This window comes from Vicugna pacos, chromosome 14 (genome assembly GCF_048564905.1).
Source record: "Vicugna pacos chromosome 14, VicPac4, whole genome shotgun sequence".
Taxonomy (NCBI): Eukaryota; Metazoa; Chordata; class Mammalia; order Artiodactyla; family Camelidae; genus Vicugna; species Vicugna pacos.
In genome coordinates this window covers 63,703,570-63,722,661 of record NC_133000.1, presented here as the reverse complement: position 1 = coordinate 63,722,661, position 19,092 = coordinate 63,703,570, and the positions used below count along the sequence as shown (strand labels likewise).

Sequence of the window (19,092 nt, the reverse complement as noted above, 5' to 3'; positions counted from 1 at the left end):
CTCACTGCCAGTTCTCTTCTTATTTTGCTCAGAAAACTCTCCCAGTCTTCCCCAGAGGAAGTCAAGTCCAAGTTAAAGTACTGAATATAGGAAATGATAACATGACTATATCTTTTCCTGGAACGACAGTGACACTTGACCAGATGTCTCAAGTAAGTAGAAGGAAGTGCAACTTTGTTTTTTCTTCTTCTGACCCAAGTTATAAAAATAGGATTTGGAGAAGCTCATCCTCTTGGTCCTCATTATCAGTCCCAAGATGAGCCCAGAAGGGAAATGTCCTAATATCCTGATCTCATTTTGGCGTCACCCTTGCCAGTGTGCTTTTTTAAGATGCCTGTGAATCACCTTGGAGCTTCTTAAAATGCAGATTCTTGAGCTGAAATGCTGCATTTTTTACGAGCTCTCAGGTGACGATGATGTGGCTGGTACGTGGAACCAAATTCTAGGGCAGTGGTTCTCCACCAGGGCTGTTTTCCCCCTCAGGGAACACTTGGTAATCTCTGGAGACATTTTTTGTTGTCACAACTAGGAGTGTGCTATTGGCATATTCTGTGTAGAAGCCAGAGAAGCTGATACATAGTCTCCCTTCACAAAGAATTATCTGGCCCTTAAGTCTGCATTGGAATCACCTGGAGAGCTTTGACAGTTCTGACACCTGCATCCCAACCATAGCGATGCTGATTTAACTGGTCTCCTTCCTGTTCAGCCACCATTAACAACCACACCCTTAGATCTTGCCAAACTAATAATAATCATGAAGGAACAAAGCACATTTGACTCCTGATGCCTGGGGCAGGAGTTGACTTCCCAGTGTTGATTTTTACCCAAGCTGTTGCTTTTGCCCGATGCTGTTCTTTGCCCAATGGTAGAAATAATTTCCACAGCATTTATCTTCAAAAAATGAAATAAAAGTAAAATGCTGGATGAAAGGCATAATTCTTGTGGTTAACTCTAAACAACTTGAGGATGGAGTCCACCCAAGTGGGGTGGGGTCGGGGCTGAGACAGACCAATGCCGGCTCCCCACAAGGCATCTTTTGATGGTTATGAACGTGACCTGGGAATGTCAAATAATGTGCATGGCAGAGTTCAGTCACATGGTGCAGAACAAGGCTCTGTGGTATTAACTGTGATTCCTTTTCCCCCATTATAGACAAATGAATTCATGACTTTCGATGTAGATAAACTGACAAGTATCAACATTTCTTCTGCTGGATCACTAGTCACTCCAGTAACTCATAGCTTTGAGCAGGGCCATCGCCACACCCTTCTAGTGTGGGCCCCTAATCACCACCGAGTGGTAAGTAGCTGGACATCTACAGCTGACTCTTGGCTATTTGTATTATTGGAAATACGGCCATTTAGTGGTGTGACTTTGTTTTATCCCCACGTAGTAGTATATTAGAGAATCCTCAGTTCTTCCTTCTTCAAGGACGTAAGTCATTTGACGTCCAATAAAGGTTTGACTGGTGGATGGGAACGGTTAAAAGTAATTTAAAAAAATTTTTAAAGAACTTCTGGGCATGGTATGGTGTGTGTGTGTGTGTGTACACAAGTCACACAGAATACATATCTGCCTTCTGAGGCTTTTTGAGTTAAAGGTTTTTTTTTAATGCATCTCTACTTTTTACTTGATTTACTTTAGGGGTTTTTTGGGGGGAAGAGGTAATTAGATTATTTACTTATTTATTTGTTTTAATGGCGGTACTGGGGATTGAACCCAGGACCTCCTGCGTGCTAAGCACACGCTCTACCACTGAGCTATACCCTCCTTTCTGAGATAACATTCTAAATACAAATTTAATAGCATTTATTTTAAAAGTTTGCACTCAGTAATTGGGAAATTAGAGCAATCTCTGGAAAAATAAAGTGAATATAACAGGTAAAAGCAATAAAAATACGTATAAATGAGTTCATGACAAAACTGAGGCATCTAGAGATGCCATTCAGCCTATAAAGAAGCAGTGAAAGTGTCATGAGTATTCTGTAGGGTGAATTTAGTTGGGCTTCCACAAAACTGCAATATGGAATTAAGACTCTTGGGTAACATGTTTAATTAGGGAGCTGTTGAGTGGCTTGTGCTAAATTCTTGGACGGCAGTGTTCTGTGGAACCACTAAAAAGCAAACATTCAAAATTGTAGCAACTCATGGTGATTTCAAGAAAAGCCAGGGAGGATGAGTGGAGCCCTGCAAGTGTAATCATTATGCCCTTATCTCCGAGGATAAATGCTAGTATCACTGTGCTTCTCAAAAGCTAAAATGTTCCTCTGAACTTATTCTCATGAGTTAGATTTGCACATGTTTTCTTTCTCAGGTAAAGGATGGCCTTAACCAGAAGCCAGAAAAAGGAGAAAATGGAATCAGGTATGTATGTTTCCTTAAAACTTAAGTTAATATCAGCTTCTGAAAGTAATGCATACCCGTGGTAAAATCCAACTGTAACAGGGATATCAAAGGAGAGTATGGGATTTAATCCCAAGAATGTAAGGCTGGTTCAATATTTTTTTAATCAATAAATAAAATTTGTCATCTTCATAAACTAAAGAGGAAAATCCACATCATCATATCAATTGATACAGAAAAAGCATTTGATAAAATTCAGCATCCATTCATGATAACAACTCTGAACGAACTAAGAACTGAAGGGAACTTCCTCACTCTGAAAAAATACATCTGAAAAAACCCAAGCTATCATTGTACTTAATGGCAGAAGTCTCAAGGCTCTCCTCCTAAGACTGGAAACTAGGTCAGACTTGCCAAGCCACTCCTTTTCAAAATCCTTCAGATGCCAGTGCCAGGAGGCAAGAAAAAGAAGTAAAAGCACTTAGATTGGAAAGGAAGAAATAAAACTATCCCTCCTCACAGATAGCATGATTGTGTCACAAGTCCCAAGGACTCTACAGAGAAAGTTCGTAGAATCAATAGGTGAGTTTGGAAAGGTTACAGGATACAAGGCCAATGATGAAACAAACACATTTCTATATACCAGCAGTAAATGATTGGACACTGAAATTTTAAAACTGCCTTTTACCATAGCTCCAAAAAAGTGATGTAATACTAATTATGAATCTAATACAACATATATAGGATTGACAGCTGAAATTACAAAAGGCTGATGAAAGAAATCAATGCAAAACACATGGAGAGATATATTGGGTTTGTTGATTAGAAGACTTAATATAGCAAAGACGTCAGTCTTCCCCAAATTGGTCTATAGGTTTAGTGCAATTCCAGTCTCAATCACAGAATTGGATTTTTGGTTTAAGATTTTTTCCAGTTTTATTGAGGTATAATTGACAAATAAAATTGAATATATTTAAAATGTACAACATGATGATTTGATATATGTATACATTGTGAAATATTTACCACAGTCAAGTTAATTAACATATTCATCACCTCATAGTTACCTTTTTTTTATGATGAGAATGCTTAAGATCCAATCTCTTAGGAAATTTAAAGTATACAATACAGTTTAACTGTAGTCACCATACTGTACTTTCAATCCTTACTCAGAACTGAGACTTTGTAACCTTTGACCAACATCTCCCATCTCCATTCCCCCCCTTTCTTGGCAACTACCATTCTACTCTCTGTTTTTATGAATTCAATTTTTTTTAAGATTCTGCATATAAGTAACACCATACAGCCTTTCTCTGTCTGGCACAATTCACTTAGCATAATTGGTCAGTGGAATGGTCCAAAGACCCACACAAGTACAGGCAACTGATTTTTGACAAAAGTACAAAGACAATCAATGGACTAAGGATGGCCTTTTCTTTTTTTTTAATATTTTATTTATTTGTTATTGTATTGCTTTTAATTATTTTTTTTTATTTTGGGGGGAGAAGATAGTTAGGTTTATTTATTTTTGAAGGAGTTGCTGGGGATCAAACCCAGGACCTTGTGCATGCTAAGCATGCACTCTACCACTTGAGCTATATTCTCCCCTAAGGATGGTCTTTTCAACAAATGGTGTTGAAACATTTAGACACTCATATGTAAAAAACAAATCTGACCAAAACTTCACATTTTATACAAAATTCTTATATAAAAATTATATTAAAATTCTTATATGTCACATAGAAAGATTAACTCAAAATTGATTATAGATCTACATGTAAAATGTAAAACTATTACATTTTTATAGGGAAACACAGAAAATGTTTGTAACTTGGGTTCTTAGATATTACACCCAAAGGACAACCCGTAAAAGAAAAAAATTAAGATTTTCTCAAAACTAAAAACATTTGTTCTGTAAATCTCACTGTTAAGAAAAGGAAAAGATAAGGTACAAGCAGGGAGAAAATATTTATAAGTCACGTATCTGACAAAGAACTTATATCTAGAATATATAAAGTACTCTCAAAACCCAGTAATAAGAAAATAACCCAGTTAAAAATATAGCAAAAGATTTTAACAGAGATTTCACTGAAGAAGATACACAAGTAAACACATGAAAAAATGTTCAACATCATTGGCTATTAAGGAAGTATCAAATAAAACCACAGTGAGTTTTCATGACACCCCTATTAGGTGGCTATAATAATTTTTTTAAGTGATAATACCAAGTACTGGTGAGAATACAGAGCATCTGGTCCTCCCATGCATTGGTAGTGGAAGTGCAAAATGGTCCAGCCACTCTAAAAACAGTGGCAGTTTCTTATAAAGTTAAATGTATACTTACCATATGACCCAGCCATTTCACTCCTAGGTGTTTGTTTTAGAGAGATGCAAACTATGTTCACATAAAAACCTATACACAAATGTTTATAGAAGCTCTGTTCATAATTACCAACGATTGGAAGCCACCCAACTGTCCTTCAGTGGGCGATGGATAAACAGACATCAGACTATATTACATCCGTCCAATGGAATATTACTCAGGAAAAAAAGGAACGAACTTGATACATGCAATATAAAAGAAATTCAAATGCATTATGCCACTAAAGATGCCAATCTCCAAAAGTTACATACGTACCACACAATTCCATTTACATGACATTCTGGAAGTAGGAAAAAAAAGAAAACCTGTAAGAATGAAGAACAGATTAGTGATTGTCATGGTGGGAGTGGAGAAAAGGTTTAACTACAGGGCTGCATGAGAGAGATTTTGGGGGCAATGGAACTGATCTGTATTCTGATTGAGATAGTGTTTATGTAAATCTAGATGTGTTAGAATTCATAGATGGTGTATACATCTATGAAAATTCGTCAAATTGTACATCTGAAATATGTGTAATATACAGAACAGGAATATTACCACAATAAAGGTGTTTAAAAAAGCTCATAGAACCATACCCCAAAAAGCCAATTTACCATAAATATACTTTTTAATAAGAATAAATTGGGGAAAAATGGGAGTAGGTCTCCTATTTGCCTGAACCCTTACCCCCAATTCCCATATCCGTGTGGCCACACCTGAATTTTTGATTTTACGTTTTACTAGTTACCACCAAAACACAAATTAATGGAGAAATAATTTATTACTAGGATGCCATCTACTAACTTAAATGGTAAAGAAATTAATGGACTTTTCATCCCTCTTTGCTGCCAATGCTTCACATCGTTAATATTTATAATATTTATTTTCCTGTGGATTCCATATGCTACGTGGAGTCCAAAAAATAGATCAATAACAGGATTTACAATTTGACTATATAAATATTAGTCACAATGTAATAGAAGTGATCAGTCTGAAAGAGAAGAAAATGTAACTTTATAGCTTTGAAAATGTATCCCCAAAAGGAAGTGTTCTGAATGTCAAGATTAATTGACATTCCATGAATTGTTCTGTGGTATTGCATCTTGGCTGCTTTAACGTAACCAAGGCTTTCTTGCAAAGCGTTTGTTTTTTGTTTTTTGTTTTTTTGCTATAACCTACTTGGCCTCTTGTTGACAAAAGCATGAGCCTTTATCCCCAGCATGAGCCAGGGAGTGGATCCAGGGTTACACTTCTCTCTGGAAACATTGAACATGCTCTTTGATCTAACTGGAGCCTTTGCTGTGTGATCCTGTGGTGCCGTGGTCCTCATGGAATTTTCAGTGTATGAGCAGGTTTCTGCCTTTCTTTCTTGGATTCCATGGCATCTCTCTTGGACACCTTTCTGGTTTTGCTGCAGGCTATGCTCAGTTGTCTTGCCAAGAGAAGCTGTGAGGTAGATGGCAGGCCCTTGCGTGCTTGGAAATGCCTTTTTCTGTTCTTGCGCTTAATCATAGGTGGAATGCAGTTTTCCCCCAGAACCTTGGATATTGATTCTCTTGGTATCTAGTATCTAGTTGTGTAGACTTAAAAAAAAAAAAAAGTGCCTGCCAGTCTTTTTAGTTGATTTAATTTTCTTCTCCAAGCTTTTGTTATCTTCTTTCTCCTTGGTGTTCTCACATTTCTCTGCAGCGTAACTAAATCTGGATATGATTTTATTCATCTTGCCAGCACTAGGCCCTTTCAATTTTTAGTTCCTTCCCTCATCTTCTTTGTTCCCTTCTGTATTAGTCTGCCAGGGCTGCCATAACAGAGCACCGCAGACTGGGAGGGAGGCTTAAACAAACGGAAAATGATCTCGCAGCTCTGGAGGCTGGAGTCTGTGGCCAGGGTGTCGGCAGGGTGGTCTCCTCTGAGGCCTCTCTCCTGGCTTGTAAATGCCTGCTTCTCTCTGTGCCTGCACATGGCCTTCCCTCTGTGTGTGCCTGGGTCCTCATTTCTTCATATAAAGACCCCAGATCTGTTGTATTAAGGCCCACCCAAATGACCTCATTTTACCTCTTTAAAGACCCTGTCTCCACATACAGTCATACACTGAGGTCCTGGTAGGGTTAGGACTCCATATGAATCGGACAGTTTAGAGTGTGGTATCCTCTCTTGTCCTGATGCCATTAAAGCTGCCTCCTCCTCCCCCACCCTTCTTTTAAATTGTCTTTGATGAGATCTTGGAAAGAAGACAGATACAGAGTCAGTAACACTTTACCCCACCAGTCCCCATGTGGTAAAAGATAAACCAGAACCTTTTCTTTTAATTAGCAATAGCAAATCTTTAATGAATCAAAGGTTTTATTATTTCACTGATGCCCAGACTATACATTTATTTTTTGAAAAGGCTGGGGGAAGTTATGAAAAACTAGCATCAGAAACAAACTGGTAGCTGGAACAACTTCAATAATTTCAGAAAGTCAGACTTCTGAGCAGTGTATGAAATAAAGGAAGAGTCCTCACAAGCATAAGCAAAATGGAATCCTCTTAATTATGTGGTATCAGGAAGCCACAGGACTTAAACAGACTACCTTAAATCAGTCTTTTAAATGAAGTGGCAATACATCAGTCAAAAAGTGGTTGAGAATGTGGTACTCATCTTTCTCATGCATTTTTTTAAACATTATGTATTGCTACATATAGAGGTATCTATAAGCAATATGTTCTTGGCATGTTTTTAAGCTTACTATGTTATTACCCTGTGTATATGTCATTCTGCAATAATATTATAAATAGTATTATAAAATATATTACATTAAAAATGTTATTTTAATATTTAGTCATATTGATATATGTGTCCCTTACCCATTCACTTAAACCATTGTATAATGTTCCATTGCATGGATATACCACAATTTTAAAAAATCCATTCCTCTATTCAAGGAAATTGAGGTTAGTTTCACTTTTCCACTGTCACAATCCACTTTCAAAAACGTTTCTTTGTCCACGCATGGGAAGTTTCTCGAAGGCAGAGACCATTAAACCTTCTATCAGATTCAATAAAAATATTTTGTGCATGTACCCACAATGTATGAATATAGTATCCTTTATAAATTATATATATATATAAACCAATGTACCAAATTAATATGTGTATCATAAGTAATACAAAAAAGAAATATAAAAAGGGTGAGAAAAGTAAAAAAAAACACCCAATATTTTACAAATATTTTTATTCATTAGTGGTATAAAAATCATTAGGGCAGATAATGTGATTGTATGCTTCATTGATTACTAAAAACATCTCAAGTAAAGATTTGAAGTCTGGGCAGAAAGCCTGGTTGTCAGTTCAGTGTATTTCAATCCTGGTTTTCATAGCTGCCATACTGAAAAAGATGCTTTAAGGTGGGAGTGTGGGCGGAGCATAACTGACCATAACTAGATTCAGAAAGATATCTTCATTTTAAAAATGGTGAAGTTTTCAACAAGTGGTACTGGGACAACTGGAAATCTACATGCAAAAGATTGAAGTTGGACTCTTCCACCTGATACCATACCCAGAAACTAACTCGGCGGATGATAAACCTAAATATAACTAAAACAATACAATTTGCAGAAGAAAAATAGGAGTGAATCTTTGTGACCTTTGGGTTAGGCAGTGGTTTCTTTAGGAAACCAAGAGCACAAACAACAAAAGAAGAAAAATAGCAACTTACACATCATCAAAACTGAAAACATTTGTGCTACAAATGATACCATCCAGAAAGTGAAAGGACAACCCACAGAATGAGAGAAAATATTTGAAAAGCATATATTTAATAAGAGACTTACATCCCAAATATATAAAGAATTATCACAACTCAATAATAAAAAGGCAGACCAATTATTTTTTACGTGGGCAAAGTATTTAAGTAGATGTTTCTCCAAAGAAAATATACAATTGGCAAAAAAACACATGAAAAGATGCTCAAGATCATTACTCACTAGGGAAATGCAAATCAAAACCATGATGAGATACCACTTCACACTCACTAGACTCTAATAAATAAATAAACACATAATAACAAGTGTTGATGAGGCAGATAAATTGAAATCCTTATACACTGCTGGGGGAAATGTAAAATGATGCAACCACTTTGAAAAACTGTTTCTCAAAATGTTAAACATAGAGTTACTATATGACCCAGCACTTTTGTTCCTAGGTATACACCCAAGAGAAGTGACAATATATGTCCACTCAAAAATTTGTAGGTAAATGTTCATAGCAACATTATTCACAATAAATAAAATGAGGAAACAACCCAAATGCCCATCAACTGGTAAACAAAGTGTGGTCTGTCCATACAATGGAATTATTCATCCATGAAAAGGAGTGGAGCCCTCCTGATACATGCTCTAAGGTGAACACACCCGAAAAACATTATGCTAAGTGAAAGAAGCCAGTCACAAAGATGATTCCATTTACATGAAGTGGCAGGTAGAGCCACAGGGACAGAAAGCAGGTTAGTGGTTGCCAAGGACGGGGGAAGGGGACATGGACACAGATATGGAGTTTCTTTTTGGAGTGATGGGAACTGGATTGTTGTGATGGTTCTACGACCCTGTGGGTATAATGAAGTCACTGAATTGTACACTTTACATGGGACAAGGATGAATTTTGTGATATGTGACTTGTATCTCATAAAGCTTTTTTTTTAATTGAAAAGGAACAAATATCAGTGTCCCTTGGTTATTCTTTAAGGAACTGGTCCCATCTTGTCATTTTCTCAGCTGGTTCCCACTCTCCACGCCTCATCCCATGATCACTTCATAGCTTACATCCTGGTGCTCCTAAAATGCCTGAGCTGACCTGAAGCCTTAGTGGAACCCTAGGATATGCCCAATCAGATCTCTTAGAGAAAACGCCAGATCTTCAGTCTCTGCTTTCTTTGCCCTTCAAAGTTCTCAGAATGTGTTTGCTGTTTACCCTTTACTATTTTCTGTGTGTACATGGAAACATATCTGATGTGCGTGATGTTGCTTTTTTTTCCCCAGATTATTTTCATTCTTATTGTTGTCTTGTACCAGCCCTGAGACATATGTGAGGCAGTCAGTAGTCCTCACGTTTTAGGGTAAGATTTATTCAGTCTTATGGCTTGTACTATATAAAGCCAGGACCCAGGCCCAAGGGTCTACTTCTTAATTTCATACTATTTCCATCGTCTGTCTATTGAATTGTTCATCTTCATCTCTGATAAAAGTGGCAGTTACAGTTTTGAGCAGTATCAGTTTTCTTAGACTTCTGTTGACCTACATCAGGTTGAATTTTCTATATTAATCACCTGTCAAATGACACCATGTCAAATGCCCAAGGATGTCAGGACCTGAGACTAATTCACAGAAATATTTTCTCACTCCCTGGAATTTGACCAGTATTACTTACTGCTACAAAGTAGATGAAACTTGGCCACTGTAGACAAAAAAAAAAAAATCAATAGTCTATCTAAAGAAGAAATAGAGAGTTTTATTCCAGCCGATCTGAGGATTATAACCCAGGACACAGTCTTTCAGAAAACTGAGGACTGTTCCACTTGTTAGAAGTCAGAGGTACAATCATACGCATTTTCGAGACAAAAGATTGTACATCAAAATGACACACTGACATTTTTACATAAAGTTCACCAAAGACATATAATCTAGATCTCAGTGGAAAAAGTGAGCAGCAGGTCATCATGACCCCTTACAGAATTAGGAAAGAATGTTATCTTCCAAGGAGTTACATTGCTGGCGTCAGAAGAAGGGGGAAAAAAACAAAAAAACCAACAAAAAACCATTGATCTTTACAGTGGAGCCAGCATTCCCAGCTTTGAGGAGGTCTGGTTAATGTATAATGCAGGTGCACATTAGGGAGGGCTCAGTGTGGGCAGGGACTGTGTTATGCTTACATTTTCTTATCTTGCCTTATAACATAAATTTTATTCCATCACTATATATTTTAGGAATATAAAAGCTGAATTGTTCTTCATGATGTAGACCACGATGACTTCTCGTTCTCTAACTTGGACAGTCTTCTGTGTGCTTTCACTCACTATCTGTAGGAAAGATCCACTGGTCTTACTTTGGGCAGCACCCTACTCCTCCTGGGGTAGTCCCAGAGAGTCAGAGTCTTCTCCAGCCTGGAACATTTCAGGAAGAGGTCTCTAATCATCTGTTCACACAGATACTGCCTATATGGTCCTTTGGAGACAGGCAACTCAACTGGTTGCATGTGAAGCTTGGGCACAGGGGACTTTATAGAGGCTGGTGGTCTTGGGACCTAGCACCCAGTCCTATTAAGTGTTCCATTCATCACCATATTCTAGTGCTGGTCACTTTATTCCACGACTTGAAGACCCAGGTCTCTACCGTCTGAAGGGAATTCCTCCAAACTGTCTCTGATTGCTGGGCTGGCCCATTTCTTCCTCTCCACTCCTCGGAGCCCCTCCCTGCCTCAGGGTCCTCTTTAAAGGTGAAGGAAATATATGGGCTTCCCTGGCCCCCCAGAGAATCCCAGTTGGAAATGGTCTTTTAGGTCCTCAGCAACTTGTGCTCTGGATCCTTCACCACTTGGGCTCTCAAGCTTCTGAAGCAAGGAGCACAAAGCCACAGCCACCTTCTTGAAGGGGAAGAGACCAGCACCTATTTCAATCCGTGCTTGATATCCTCAAATATCATCAAAATAGTTCCTAGTTACAAAATACTTAGAACTGTTCCAGGCACTTGACTATGTTAAATACGTCCTTTTAGATGTGTTCGCCTTGCAGGTGAGCAAGGGCAAACCTGGGGTTGGCTCCTTTCTGCCTTCACACTCTAGGAATCCTCTGCAGACATCTTAACCTCCTTCCAGAAGGGCACAGAGTCCAACTTCAGGTGCGCGGACTGTGACCTAGAGCAAATCATCCCATAGACAGGTCACAAGACAGATGGTTTTGTATTTCAGATTTGTAAATACTTTTGATGAGAGCTTCAACGTCACGATGAATGGGGAAGTTTATGTGAACGTCACCAGTCACAATGCCAGCGAATATCAGTTTTTCCCTTCTGGCATGTAAGTACCCACACTGGACACTTTGCTCCAAAGTTCAAGGGTTTCAAGTCTTTTTCTTTAAGGAATACATTGAAGCTTTTAATACCAAGAATGTTAATGTATATTATTCTTTCTTTTCATAGAAAAAGCTTCACAATAAACTCAGCAGAGATTTCACAACAGTGTGAAAATGATTTCAAATCCTCCTACCTTGAATACGGTAGTGCGTATACCTATGTAATCACAAGGAAGGTTAGTAACTCATTGTTTTGAGTCAGAAGTCCTACTCAAACTTCATTGATACAAGTCCTCACAAACACGACACAGTAATGACTTAACTGAAGTAATATTAGGATCTGTATTTTTTTTTTAGGATCTGTATTTTAAATGGGTTTAGAATTAATTCAGCTCACCACTAATTCCTTAGTTTATCATTGTCTTAAGTTCGCCATTAGAATAAAATTAAATAGACTGACTCTAAAAGTTCACATTGACCAGTATCTGTAACTCCCTTGTAGATTGTTAACATGGACTTCAGAAACTCTTAGTTCAAAGAGCTGGCAGTGTTTTCAACAAACCTGACTTCCAATCTACTCTCTTATTTAAGAGGAAAACATTAGTGAACACATTTTCAAATCCCACCAAGGCCATTCCATCCCAAGTATAAAATGCAGTGTTGCGTATTTATATTTAAAATGTGTACTTACTGGATAGATCATATGGTGTAATCCTGGAAATCCAAATTCAGTTTGCCTGTGTGAGCAATTTTTATTCTGGAAGCAATCTTGGTTTTCAGTTCTTCTCCTCCCTTTTGCCTCATTGGTTTAGAATGATGGCTGCCCCGAAGTGAAGATATTTGAAGATATCGCACCCAACACCGTTAACATGGCTCTGCAGATCCCGCAGTATTTCCTCCTCACCTGCGGCGAGGTGGTTTTCTCTGTCACGGGATTGGAGTTCTCATATTCTCAGGTTTCTTGCCTATTGTTTCTCACACCTCTCCCTACAACCCTGCCTTCAAAAGATGCTGCTGGGACTTAATTAAAAACTGGAGTACCCATATATTTACAGTATAAAAAAATCTAGAAAACATTAAGGTGGATTCTACCAAACAAGGTTTTAGAGGTCACCAAGTCTTATTTATTGAATAAGAATATTACTCAATTTAGCATCATGGGTATACATAGCATAGTCTGAACGCCCAGTCATATACTAGAGATTTGGAGTCCTAAGCAGGAAAACCTGTGTTAATGACCATTGCCAGGGTCATGCTGGTCAGTCGATCCCACATTCTGAAACAACCCCATTCATAACATTGCTCGTGTGTAGACCTGTGTCCTCATTATCTTTAAGAATCAGTTGACTTCTCTTAAGTAGCTCCTAGTAAACACACTGATTAAGGCCTAGCTTTTATTTTATTTTATTTTACTTTATTTTATTTTTGTTGCTATTAATGGAGGTACTCGGGATTAAACCCAGGACCTTGTGCTTGCTAACCATGCACCCTACCCCTGAGCTGTACCCCGCCCAAGGCCTAGCTTTTAAAGGTTAAAAAAAAATACTATTGCTTTTGTGTCTATTGACTAATGAGGCAGATTTTGCCGATACCTGATTTAGAGCTTAGTTTCTGAACAATTTTATCAAAATACAATTGCAGTCGTTACAGTGTTCATGACCCCGCCAGGCCTGGTACCTTCCAGTCCTGCAGTAAACATTGGAAATAGGATTGGATAATCCCTTTCTGCAGTGCCCTCACAGTCTACTTAAGGAGAGGACTACAGCGCAGGTAACAGGAGTTTGGAGAGAGGTTTTGGTGACATGGCTGGGAAGCTTCCAGAAGAGCAAGATTACAGCACAGAGAGCAGCCTCCGTTTAGAGGGAACAAAATGTCGAGCTGGATGGCTTTGCCTGAAAAACTCTTCTGTAGAAATGGAATCAGTTCATCTGCAGATTGTCCGATTCACTAGGATGACAATTTGCAGGCATGTGGTGAATGAAGAGCAAGGGGTTCTTGTATGTTCATACAACGTGAGCATTCAAGATGTCTTACTATCCAAGAGAGGAACCTTTTTACATGTAAACCAACCTGACCCTTCGTGTGCATTTGAGGGGCGGGTGGTAGACAGCCTAATTAAATGAACCAGTGAGGCGTGTCCTTCTGAGCTGAGGTTGACCTCAGGATCCTTTGTTTCCTCAGGCTCCTTCCAACATGAAGTCGGTGCTTCAAGCAGGGTGGCTGTTGACGGTGGCTGTTGGCAACATCATTGTGCTTATTGTGGCAGGAGCAGGCCAGTTCAGCAAACAGGTATCTCTGTCTTCTCTGTTACTGGTCATCGTGATGACCCTCCTTCCCTCCCTCCTGAGCCACTTACATATACCCATGGTCATCTTGGCTAATGGCTGAAAAAACCTGCCTGATCAGCCGGATAGGGTGGTTGCCAAGTAGTCATATGGCCACACATGTGCTGTTTCTTCTTATTTCCACTTGGCGTTCCACAGCTGGAAAATAACCAGACATCACCACATCGGGTGAACATACTTACACCCTAGCGTGGTTTACGGTCAAAGGAGAGGTCTTTCCTGGCTTCGGTGAATGCAGCTTCATGGCCCCAAACCAGAAAGTTTATCCAGAAAGTTTCATAATACCTAAAGTTGAAGCCATTCTAAAGGTGGCTGTCATTTTTCCAGTTAAAATAAAATGAGGGCTTCTCTGGTACTGAAACTCTCTCCTTCAGGACTTCAGCATCTCGACCTCGCAAGGGAGTTACCTCTCCCCCATCAGATGCATACCTCCCCCACCAGGTCACACCAGAGCCTGTGCTAACCCTGTGCGGCCATGGCCTCGTGGTATGGCCACAGAATAACACAGGGGGCTTAACTTCGAATATTTCAGCACAGTCTTTTACCCTCAAGAGTACTATTTGGTGTTCTCTTGGTCCCCATCCTTCTAGGGGCCAGCTGTGTGCCTTAAGACTTGGGTGTTTCAGAAATTCTCTCTCATCTTCCCAGAGTCTCGGGGGTCTGCACTCGAGAGCTGTAAGAAAAATGTTATCACTACAGTTGGGCATCCAAGAAAAGCTGGCCATTCTGTATCTGTGGCGGTAACCTACCAATTTTCCCTAACAACTTAATTTCCAAGCAGCTTGCATCTGGGTGTAGCCAGGAACTATACCCGCGATCCATACATTACCATAACCTGTCCTGTTTGTGGTTTTCTTTCTTGCCCCGACTCCAATTCCTTCCAAGTGGGCTGAGTACATTCTGTTTGCGGCGTTGCTTCTGGTTGTCTGCGTCATATTTGCCATCATGGCGCGATTCTATACGTACATCAATCCAGCCGAGATCGAAGCTCAGTTTGATGAGGACGAAAAGAAAAAGTACCTGGAAAAGACCAACCCCTATCCCAAGTCGGACTCCTTCTCACAGACACAGATGTGATTGTCAGGGAGCACATGGAGGATGGACTGGGGCCAGAGCGTGCCAGGCCTCTGTCCCCTGGTAGCAGGACCCCCCGGTGGCTGGCCCTGATGAGTACTCTTCACGACTGTGAACCAGACCAGGAAAGATGTGTTCGAAACAGCCAGCAATGAACCAAAACCTCTAAAAGAAGTCTTTTGTTTTTTCAGAGAAGTCTTATTTAAAGCACGCGTGCACAGGTGCACACGCACACACACTTTCACAACACTGAATCTGTACCCTGCATTTAACTCTTTCTTAACACACGAAGTTATTTTGGACTAACTTAAATTTTTGAAACAGTTCTCTATTGCTTGCATTCTAACACCCTGTGGAAACAACGTTCAATGAGGCGGGAGCCAAGGCGGAAAGTGAAGGATCAGACTTTGGAAAGGTAAAGAAGCACCTGGCGAGTGCTAACTGCTGAAGTTACCTTTTGTTTTCGGTTTTGTTTTTCCAGTCCCTGCCTCTTTTTAAATTATGTATAACTCAAAAAACTACTCAGGTAAAGGCAAGTAATGATTTTTGGAGTTTCAGTGGTATGAAATAAATTCTCATTCTTAAGAGTGTCTGTGTATTTGGGGGCAGGGTGAGAAATCCTGGACATGTTTTCTGATTATAAAAGCTGTGCACACTCAGTAAAGTGGACAAAACGTGGACAAAGCCACGCCCACATACAACACACGCCAGGAATGTGAGATACCGAGGTCTGCTTCTCTCGGTCCGAGTTTTCTCGGGGATGTCCGTGTCAACACTGCTGCTCCTGGGTGCTTCCCGTGTGCTTGCTTCTGTACCGTCTCAAAGTGCTTTTCTCAATACTCACGAGCGTTTTTTTACTTGAATACAAATTGTTCCAAAATACTGTAAACACTTCCAGTCTAATTCATCCTAGAGATATTCATCACATAACCAGTCCCAGGTGGCAGACCCAGAACGAGTCAACTTTGGCATGCCTATAAAAACAAGCCATGGTTCTTAGATGGACTTGTGCCCCACTCTGAATGTGGGAACTGATTCCTGGATTAGGAGGCTGGATCTCTAAGATGCTCTGTGTACAAGCTTGTCATTGCACCATGGAAATGGAAGAAAGCAGAGACTTGAAGTCCAGAGTGAGAGACACAAATGTGATGATCAAATCATGTTTAAAACCTTTTCTACCCTTCAGGCCAAGTCCTCATCCCTTCACTGAGGCTCTTTCCTCTCTGGCTATGTCTTCCTGCTTTCTGCTCACTCTGATCCACCAGCATCAAGTTTCTCCTAGTTCCTGGAATACAATGGGTTCTCACTTCCAGGTCAAAGGCAAGAGAACAATCAGGTCCCGAGACCCTTAGTCCCTACGCACACCTTGTTCCCCACGCACCCCTCCTGTCTATGTCCTCTTCATCTGCAGGATCCAGGCCATTTCCGCTAAGGGTTTTCTCATCTCCCCATTGGCTGTGTCCCTCCTCTGCCCTCCCTCCCATCACATACCCCTCCGTGTATTGTGACTGTCCAACAGCTTTCCCTGGACTGAAAACTCTCCGCATGTGTCCCGTTCTCCATTCAGTCTCCAGAACATGGTCAGCCTCTCTGGGTTAAATAACTGTTTGAAATGTCTTGGACTACAAGGAGTGAGATGGAAGAGCCTGAACATTCAACAGTGATTCAATTGAGCCTCCTTGACAAAGTCTCGTGTGAGACTAGTGATCAGGGACTACTGACTTGGCCTCTCCGATCGTCCCTGCCCTCCAGCTTACATAGTATGCCTTTGATGAGGGAGACCAGTAGTCATAGTGATGGGCACTTGGTTTTAGTAGCCTGCTCTTGTCAATGATCCCAAGCGAACTAATCCTAAACCCTCAAGAGATGCTCTGGTCCTAACTCTTCTTACAGCGCTGGCTCACATGGGGCATCTCTTCACCTTTGAGATCTCATTTTCCTCTCCTGCGGAACAAAGAGAACACAAGACCATCTGAGGTCTTAAAAATCCTCATTTGAGGGTGCCTGTCAAACACCAGCCTTGCAAATATTGAAGAAGGCCCGTCCCTCAGTCGACTCTGACATTAACACTGAGTTCACTTCGCAGTTGGATGGGAACCATGTCAATGTGTTTGATCTTCACTGGTCTCTAAAGATAAGAGGGGAGTGTGGGGAACCCAGGGCACTCTGCTCCTCAGGGATGGGTTTTCAGAGTAATCCTCCCTCTAGCTGTTATTGGACCATTTCTTCCAAACAGAATCAAGACTGACGGGTGCCAACATGGGTGTTCTAGACGCAAGAGTTTGGAAAATGGCAGGTGTCATGAGGCAGGAGTGGCAGAGGGGATACGTGAGGCCAGATCCACAACCTCTGGTCTTGCGCCTTCTCCTTGGCCCCCATTTTTTTCTGCTTTACAACTTTCTCTAAGTTCCAGGCTGATTAGGATTTAACCAAACTAGTACACTGGCTTGGACACTGGCTGAGTGTTAAAGTGTGACTCTACGTGGGGTCGGAGAGAGCACCTGGAATGAAAATGCTGTCATTGGAAACAGCCGGCTTTCATTGCTTGTACCTAAAAGACAGAATATTTTGAAAAGTACTTACAATGTACATATGAATTCTTCTCCACCGGTTTTTGTTTCATTTCCACATTTCTCAATAATTTTTTTAAATTTTGTGACTATTCTTTTTTTCTTTCCAGGTGCTAAGATACTTATTTTGTGGTCGATTTTATAAAAATTATCAAATGTATGTTCCAGTTTGATTTTTGTTGACCATATTAGCCATAGATTTTGTCACATATTCTGGAATATTTTTGCAGCTTCATTTTTTTTTTTTTTTAAACAACGATAAGCCTACAGCACCTGGTATTCCGAGGTGGTCTCCCATCCAAGTACTAGCCAGGCCTGACCCTGCTTAGCTTCCAAGATAGATAAGATCAAGCATGTTCAGGATGGTACCGCCATAGACACAGCTTCATAATTTTTTTTATGACAAATGACAGTAGTTAACGTTTATTGGACGCCGAATATGTGCAAATAGCATGGTAAGTACTCTACTGTGTGATGTTTACAAGCATGTAGTCCTTGCACCAGCACGATAATGTCGATTACTGTTATTAGTCCCATCCTGCAGAAGAGAAAACAGGCACAGAGAAACCAGGTAAGCTGCCCAAGGTCACATCCACAGTCTGGCTCCAGAGGCCAGGCTAGCAGTCACTACACAGACCTGCCTCTCTCTGCCAAGGTTCAATGCACAGTATGGATTAACTCTATGTAATCCTTATAACAGTACTAAAGAAGGTTTTTGTTTGTTTGTTTTTAACCATGGCTTGTCCAATCCTGAGGTTTATTTTATTTAGTTTTGTAAAGAAGGTCTTATTACCCCCATTTTAGAGATGAGAAATAACCACCTTCAGTAACTTGCCCAAGGCCATAAACCCAGCAGTTGACTGAGCCAGGATTTGAACCCAGGCATGTCTGAGCAGGGAGAAATACCTGTCTCTTAATCACCAGGCTATCCTGTTTCCTTTCACATGGTAAAGTGCAAACATGTGATGTCAGGGGCACTGTAATAGGGACAAGGACGTAGGGGGCACCGGAGGGCCTCAGAGAGACATGGTACTCCTGAAACCTGGGTTAGACACACCAGGGCTGGCCTAGGTGGACAAGAGAGGCCGAGTATGAGGGGGAGATGCTGGTAAATCCTGCTCTCAAAGGATTAAACAGGAAAACCGAAACACATTTACCATCTTAGAGGAAGCCAGGGCCTCCTATAAAGACCTTGTGACATTCTGGAAACACGGGACTCCCTCCCCCACGGCTCTGAGTTTTGCACACCTCCATGGCCCATGGGAGTCCCGGCGGTGGCTCCTCCCAGGTCACAGGGATGAGCTCCGAAGCGCGCCCTACAGGGGCCAATGTCTCACCTTGAGAGGCTGCCAGCT

General features: G+C 40.5%; 1 protein-coding gene and 1 pseudogene across 2 annotated transcripts in view; one reads left to right on the top strand and one right to left on the bottom strand.

Moving 5' to 3' along the window:
- SLC15A1 (solute carrier family 15 member 1) overlaps window positions 1–15,752 on the top strand; it is a 43,987-nt gene extending 28,235 nt beyond the window's left edge. For both annotated transcript variants that reach the window (XM_015242758.3, XM_031684411.2), the window contains exons 16-23: window positions 33–152; window positions 1,153–1,299; window positions 2,315–2,364; window positions 11,646–11,753; window positions 11,876–11,984; window positions 12,561–12,704; window positions 13,930–14,037; window positions 14,979–15,752. In XM_015242758.3, the coding sequence (XP_015098244.2) occupies window positions 33–152; window positions 1,153–1,299; window positions 2,315–2,364; window positions 11,646–11,753; window positions 11,876–11,984; window positions 12,561–12,704; window positions 13,930–14,037; window positions 14,979–15,170 (978 nt within the window). In that variant the 3' untranslated portion in view covers window positions 15,171–15,752. The remainder of the gene's footprint in view (window positions 1–32; window positions 153–1,152; window positions 1,300–2,314; window positions 2,365–11,645; window positions 11,754–11,875; window positions 11,985–12,560; window positions 12,705–13,929; window positions 14,038–14,978) is intronic.
- Window positions 15,753–17,998: 2,246 nt separating this feature from the next.
- On the bottom strand, window positions 17,999–18,116 carry LOC116283230 (5S ribosomal RNA; annotated as a pseudogene).
- Window positions 18,117–19,092: the final 976 nt, after the last annotated feature.